Source organism: Pinus tabuliformis, chromosome 2_2 (genome assembly GCF_031772625.1).
Source record: "Pinus tabuliformis cultivar Carrire ecotype Pingquan chromosome 2_2, CPIR1, whole genome shotgun sequence".
Taxonomy (NCBI): Eukaryota; Viridiplantae; Streptophyta; class Pinopsida; order Pinales; family Pinaceae; genus Pinus; species Pinus tabuliformis.
In genome coordinates, this window is record NC_142300.1 from 243,617,131 (window position 1) to 243,625,175 (window position 8,045).

The 8,045-nt window shown below is 43.9% G+C and overlaps 1 protein-coding gene across 1 annotated transcript; it reads left to right on the forward strand.

Moving 5' to 3' along the window:
• The first annotated feature begins 1,526 nt into the window (after positions 1-1,526).
• LOC149192190 (uncharacterized) lies at positions 1,527-5,426 on the forward strand. Its single transcript, XM_089406865.1, has 2 exons — positions 1,527-3,014; positions 3,354-5,426. Exons 1-2 carry the CDS (start codon positions 1,527-1,529, stop codon positions 5,424-5,426), a joined length of 3,561 nt encoding a protein of 1,186 aa, XP_089262991.1.
• The last annotated feature ends 2,619 nt before the right edge of the window (positions 5,427-8,045 follow it).

The following is an 8,045-nucleotide window of genomic DNA, read 5'->3' on the forward strand; positions in this document are numbered from 1 at the left end:
AACCTAGAAGATAAGGATAGGATCTTTGATGGAGGGCCTTATTTCCTCTCCTCAACAGGCCTCTACATGAGGCCGTGGAAAGCGAACTTCACACCTGAAAAAGAAACCTTCACCCGTGTCCCCGTTTGGATCCGCCTCTTCTCCCTCCCTATCGACTACTGGGGTCTAACAACCCTTAAGAGCATCGGGGACCGTCTCGGCACCTTCATTAAAGCCTCAGAGGCAAAAATGCAAAGGAAGTACACTTCCTGTGCCAGGATCTGCGTCAAAATGGATGTTTCAGGCGCCTTGCATGACAGACTGTGGTTAGAGTTCAGAGATGAAGATTACTTCCAAGCCATCAACTACGAACAGATCCCCTTCCGATGTAGGAAATGCCATGAACACGACCACCTTATCAGGGAATGCCCATTAAACAAACCAATAGAAGAGGCCAAATTTGAGCAGCCAGCAAAGGACCAGGAGGTTTTCAAAAAACCAAAACCACGACAAAGGGCCTACAGGAAAAAAATAAGCAAAGCAACAATAGATCCCAGCAGAACCCTTAATCCGTTCAACATTCTGGACTCAGAAGCTGACTCGGAAGGAAACCACAATGAGACAACGCTGCCAGAAGATCCCCAAAAGAATAAGACAGAACATAGAGCTACGGATGCAAAGGATTACACTGAAGACACAGAAATTCAAATGCAGGAAGCAACAGACAAAAGAGACGAAGACATAGACATGCTAACAAGCGACGGGGGGAGTGAAGACCTGGAAGTCAACGAAGCCTTAGAAAAAGAAGGGGTCAACCTACCAAATATGGAAAAGCAATGGAGAGCTCAAGGGCTGGAAAATATCCCAGAGGAAGAAATAAGGAAGATCTGAGACCTCTTCATCGCAAAACAACAAGCAGCGCTAGACAAACAAAAGAAAAGGTTAGGAATCATGAAAGGCACAGGTACCCATCCTAAAAACATGTTTCTTCACTCTCTGGGATGAAAGCAGAATAAAAGAAGAGGCAGGAGGACAAATGGAGAGGTTCTCCATGATTTAGGTATTTTTTTGATCAATTCAGGTAAAATGAAGGATTTGCATGCCTTCCTGTCCTCCCAATAACCTCCTCGTTACTAATGAAAATCATCTCCTGGAATACAAGAGGGCTAAATAGCCTCAACAAGCAACAACTTCTCAAGAGGAAGTTACAACAGGAAAAGCCAGACATCATGCTCATTCAAGAAACAAAATGTGCCACTGCTCAGCTGGAGATCATCACCAGAAAGCTAGGAAACTCTATCAAATACATAGACGTTGCAAGCCAAGGATGGGAAGGAGGTATTGCCACTCTTTGGGATTCCAAAGCCATCGAAATCATCTCTATGGAAGCTACCAGATCATATATCGCCACAGAATTTCAACTAACAGGTAATTCTAAAACCTACCTCTGTATTAATGTATATGGGCCTCAGTGATTAGAAGATAAAATCTCTTTCCTGAGCATGTTAACAAAATTAATGCAAAGGCATCAGCATTCCAAGATAATAATGGGAGGGGATTTCAACATGATTACCACCCTACTGGAAAAAAAAGGAGGTCTCAAGCGCCTCAATAAAGACTCAGAGCTCTTCGCAGACTTCATGGATTCTGCAAAGCTTGTTGACATCCCCCCTAAAAATGGGCTCTACACTTGGAATAACCGCAGAGGAGGAGAAAACAGGATAGCTTCTCGCCTTGACCGTTTTTTGATCTCAGAAAACATCTTACTGGAAGGAACAACAGTAGTCTCTGATATCCTCCCTAGTGGGGGATCGGACCACTGGCCCATCGCCCTGGAAGCTGCTTTTCTAGAGACCCCTAAAAACAGACCCTTTAGGTTTGAGAAATTCTGGCTAACTCACCCAAATTTTCAGGAACTAGTAAAAAAATGGTGGGAAGAGCCCAGAAACATCAGAGGGACCAAAATGTTTAAACTCCAGTCCAAACTGAAGTTCATCAAACTCAAAATCAAGGAATGGAATTCAACCGAATTTGGTAACATTTTCCAAGATAAACACAATATAGAAGACCGACTAAGCCAAATTCACAAAGAGTGGGCCTCAGGGATCAACAGGGAAAACTCCAATGAACAGGAAAAGATCCTAATGCAGAAATGGCATCTCCGATGCCAACAGGAAGAAATCCTTTGGAAGCAAAAATCCTGCATCCAGTGGTTGAAGGAGGGAGAGCGAAACACAAAATTTTTCCATAGATCGACAATGGATTACAGGGGAGCCAACAAAATCCTCAAGCTCACTAATGCTGCTGGAGAAGTCATCCAGAATCATAATGAGATTTCAACCTTGCTTACTACCCACTTCAAGCAAATTTCCCAGGAATCTCAAGAAGAACGTGTGGAAGCCCGTGAGGAAATCACCCAGGCCATTCCCCAAATCATTACTCCAGCTCAAAATGCCTCTCTGTTAAGAAAGATATTAATGGAAGAGGTGGAGGAAGCAGTTAAAGACATGCCAAACGATAAAGCACCTGGCCCGGATGGTTTTACTATAAACTTCTACAAAGCTTGTTGGCAATCAGTCAAAACAGAGGTCTGGCAAGTAGTTGAAGACTCAAGGCGCTCTGGCTCAATTCTTAAAGGCCTAAACTCCACCTTTCTAGCCCTAATCCCCAAAGAGGAAGAAGCCCAAACTCCAGAAAAGTTTCGTCCTATAGCCCTGTGCAACGTGATCTATAAAATCATCTCTAAGGTCATCGCCAACAGACTTAAACCCATCCTCCCTGACATCATCTCGGAGGAACAGTCAGGCTTCGTGGAAGGTAGGCAAATTCTGGACAACATCCTCCTGGCACAGGAGATGATTCATACCTTACAGTCCAAAAAAATCCCTGGAATGATGATTCAGTTAGACCTTTCAAAAGCCTTCGACAAAGTAAATTGGAACTATCTGGAGGCCACTTTAAGGGCTTTTGGTTTTGACAACAGGTGGACCAACTGGATTCTCGCTCTCATCAAGTCAACAAATTTCTCTATTCTGGTTAATGGATCCCCCTCGGCCACTTTCTCGCCCTCTCGAGGCATAAGACAAGGCGACCCCTTATCCCCCTTCCTCTTTGTGATCCTCATGGAAGGGCTTAGCAGATATATTCACAAAGCCAAAGTAGAAGGAAGAATTAAAGGATTGCGCCCTTTCCCTTCCACCCCTGCAACTACTCATCAGGAATTTGCCGATGACACCATGCTTCATGGCTCCCCCACTGTCAAAGAGGCCACGGCTTTCAAATCTATCCTTTCTCTCTTCAGCAGGGCATCAGGTATGGAATTCAACCATTCTAAATTGACTATCTTTTTCTTTAACACTCATGTTTCAATTCAGAACCATCTCACGGGCATCCTCGGCTTCCGGAAAGGCTCTCTTCCCTCAAAGTATCTGGGAGCTCCGCTCACCACCAAGCCATGGCAAAGGATCCATTGGGAAAGGCTCATAGCAAACCTGGAAAAAAGATGCAAACATTGGACTCACAGGGCCCTTAACTTTGCGGGACGCCTAGTTCTAACTAAAGCCATCCTTCAGGCTATCCCTCAGTACATGCTCTCTATCCTACCAGCACCCAAAGCTATCCTGCAGCAAATTCGATCCATCCAAAGATCCTTTCTATGGAGTGGCAGTGCAGAAAAAAGGAAATGGGCTCTCGTGGCCTGGGATAAGATCTGTAAATCGAAAAGGGTTGGAGGTTTAAACCTAATCGATCCTGATATCAGCAACAAAATAGGAGGTGCCAAGCTGTGGTGGCGTTGGCTCAAAGAGACCAACCTCCCCTGGGCCCGTCACTGGAAGGAGAAATACACCCCCTACTGCAGAGACCAGGATCTCATCAGACTCCAGAATTTGCCGGAAGGTTCGCCAATCTGGAACCTAGCTAAAAGAAACCGAAACATTATTCAAGATCACAGTTTTTGGGAGATCCGGAATGGGGAATCTGCCCTCTTCTGGGAAGATGCTTGGCAACAGCATCCAAAGCTTGAAAACCCCGACCTCGAGAACTACAAAAGAAACTGCCAGAACAGGGGAAATTTCACAGTCCATCAGTATTGGATCCCCAATGGAAACGACCAGGCTTGGCGTGAATGGACTCTTCCAGACACTGGCAATCCCAACGAGGAACACAATAGAATACATGACCTCCTCCAAGTCCTGCTAAAAAGAAAAATCAGGATAACCTCGGAGGCAGACAAGCTGAGATGGGGTATGAAGGGTAATGGAAATTTCACTCTAAAAGAAGCTAGAGAACAGCTCGAACTCACAGAGCAAGGGGAGCCAGCCCCGTGGCTCAACAAGGTCTGGGATCCCCTATTCTGGCCAAAAATTCAAACCTTTCTTTGGCTCCTCATGAGGCGTAAGACGCTCACCTGGGAGAACCTGAGAAAAAAAGGATTCGAAGGCCCCTCCTTCTGTCCAATGTGTAATCAAGCAGAAGAAACAATGAACCATTTATTTAATACATGTGAATGGGCTAATCATATTTGGCAAGGGTTAGAGGCCATCATGCAGCAGTATAACAGAGATTTAGAATCCATACAAAATACAATCACCAATTGGCCAAGCAATTACTCAGAAAACCCCCAAATCAATAGCATTTGGAAAATCCTGCCTGGCTTCATCACTTGGACAATCTGGAAAGAAAGGAATAGGAGAATTTTTCAAAATGAACACAGGGATATAGAGCATTTGAAAATTACCCTAATGGAGAACATTCGTCAATTGATTCTGGTTAAAAGTCAAATTGACCCGTCCACCAAATTCTCTACGGAAGACCAGCGAATTCTGAATGCTTTCAACATTCGCAATGAGCAAAGCCAAAAGCCCCCAGCTAAACAGCAGAACATCAGAACCACTCCAAACTGTTGGTCTCGCCCTCCTGATGGCTTCCTGAAATTGAACTTCGATGGGGCCTCACGTGGCAACCCGGGTCCAGCAGGCATCGGAGGCCTCATCCACAACCAGAGAGGGGAAATACTCCACATCTTCAGTCAAGCGTTGGGCGAAGGCACTAACAATGAAATGGAATTTGCAGCTATGGAAAAAGGTCTAACAATCTTGCAAAGAAAGCAGGCAGACAACGCAGTAATTGAGGGCGATTCCGAAATTGCAATCCTGGCGGCAAGGAAAATCTATGGAGGCACGCCGATCAGCAAAGTAACTAAACACTGGCATCTGGCCATGGTCACGGAGAGCATAGGGAATTTGCTCGGGAAAATGAAGGGCCTCGTCTTCCAGCCGGTTAGAAGGCAGGCAAACTCGGTAGCAGACCATTTGGCAAACCATGGGATTGATAGCCCAAACGAAATGGTGGACAGATGTTGGCATCAGGTCGAGAATAATCAACTCAAGGAAAGGTGCTCCCACCTCGCACGAATGGACGTGGTGGAAGCTGACATGGCAGAATGACAGGCCGCCCTTTTCTCCTCCTCAAGATCATGGATAGGACGACGGGACACGAGCTTTCATTACATAGCAAGCTTCAAAGGACCTTGTGGTTGAGGGAAATAATGCCCACTGCAGATCACACAAATTTGTACAGAATTGGGATCCGGGGTGACATAAGCTACCGCCGAACCACAGGACAATGGGACACTTGGTGCATTCAGAACCGCACAGGAGAAGGCCACCGTAAACATTCTCATTCATCGCATTTGCCTCCCACGACCCTAAATTACAGCATTTATGTCGATCGGACAGGCAATTTGCATGTTGTGATCCGCTCCACCGCCCGAAATCCTCCTCCTACCATCTATATATCCTCGCCCGATCTTCACTGGAGCATCACTGCTTTGATTCCTTTCAATCTGCAACCTTCGCATTGCATTATTGCTCAGGCCATCATCATCCAGGCGAGTGCTCCCATGGCTGGGGATGGTTGCCGAAACAACGCTGCAAACAGAGAGCTGCAGCTTGCAAGAGAAATGTATGAGCGCCGAGCCTCTGCGCGTAACAAATGCAAGATCATCGATTTGGAAACCTCGGCTAAAGAGGAAGAAGAAAAGCTTTCAGATCAGCAGCTCGGCCAGGAAGTTGACTGGCTGCAAGATCCAGGGACGGTCAGCACTCGGGCGACCCAGTTCGTCCGCACCCAGGCCGAAGCTTGGCGCATGAAAACCATCCTGGCTAAGGCCATGGATGTTCAAGAGGAGCAAGCGGAGCAGCTGAGAACTCTTCAACGTTTTGCTGCCACCATGACCCATGATCACATGGCCGTGGTTGAGAGCAGTGAATTTAAGCTCTCCGCTATCCACCAGGAGCTGGGTTCGGTCAGCACAAAGCTCACAGAATTGATTAAGCTGCTCAAGAAAATCCTTTCATCGGACAGAAAGCCTCCAGAGCCGCATCAGGGTGGCCCGTCGAAGGCCTAACAGAAGAATGCACACCACTGCTAAGAGAGGCACTCAACGCCCGACAAAGACTCCTCTGTCTTTTCTCCCTCGTCCCTCTGTCTGCCTATGTCGGCTCAGTCTTGTATGTTTTTTTCTGTCTTCTTCTGCTCAGTTATGTGTTGGAAAATCTTTTGGCTGGAGTCACCCTGCGTGGTGTACCTTTTTGGCAGCTCTCGGTCTCTTCTCAGTTTTAACTGTTTTGTGTGGTGTACCTCTTGGCAGCAATCCCTCAGTCTTTTGTCTCAATAAGTTTTTGTTGGTAAGGCCTGCCTCATAGCAGCCAGTCATCTGCCTCAGCAGATTTTTTGTACTATATGTTTCTTCTGTTAATATAAAAGCTCGCTTACACAAAAAAAACTTATTTTTTTGAAAACTATGCAATTCGAAAGAAATTTCATAGACAAAAAGAAGTTACAAAAGGAGGATTTCCAAGTGGATACGGTGGGTGATAACATTGATGCCCTGTAAAATTAGAGAAGTATGTCTAAACTATATGATTAAATTATTCATAATCAACATCAAAGTGGATGGATAATCTAAGTTTCTTGTTCCCTCTATTCCATGGGTCTTTTCCTCTGTTATTCCCTCCCCTGTTACATCCACCTCGGCTGAAACTCATGTTGTGAAAATAAATGTGACATCAAATTCATTCCATAAGCAAGGTAAATTATTTCAAAATCATGCCATGTACTATTGTAAGAGTTTATGAACACATGTCATAGGAAAATTATTAAAGGTAAAACTATATTGTGCTTAAGTACACAAATTCATGGATAATAACATGGTTGGAATTTATTCTACACAGTAAACATGTCATGAATGTGAATAAAGTGAGAGAAGGCAAGTACTCGTAAATGCTCAAAACTTGAAAGCCTCAAGAGAATTATTTTAATACGTCGAGAGTATGTTCAAATGTCTAGACAATAGGGAAATATAATTTATAAATGCCCCTAATATTGTAGGTCTATGCTTCTATTTATGAAATTTCCTAGGGCCTAAGACCATAAGGATTTGAGTACCGAAATAATTTCAAAGTTGTCATTTGGTGTTATGAGCAAGTCATAAACAAATTATTTCTCAATAAATGAAAGGAAGGGGAAAAAGGCCAAAATTAAGATGACAACCATGCCTGAAGCTTCAATGATGTAAGGTGATAATATTATGGCAAGGATGAAGGCTAACATTTCATGCATAATGGAGGTTTTTTGTATTCATTAAAAGACCAAGAAAGAGACTTCATCCACATGGTCTAGCTTATTCTTTTTGGTACAGGGTTGTCTTAGTCATACTAGATGTATTGAGCAATTTGAAAACCAAAGGAAAGGAAGAGTAAAAAATAGAATATACTTCTTACAATTTCAATAGACACTATTTTTAAAAACTTAAGTCTACCTACAATTTCAACTTAATGAAGTTAGAAGGAATACTTATTACATAGTGACTTATACTAACCAATTCTGGTTTGTGATGGTTTAGTGAACACTTAACTCTACCACAGTTCCTTCTAGAGCTCATGGATTCTTTCTGTTCCTTTTTCCAAATTCATAATATGATTTTTATCGAGATCAAAAAAATTAAGAAATAATGTCGATGATGAGGAAGATTTTGAGTAGTGGCTCGTAAGGTGAATCATTTT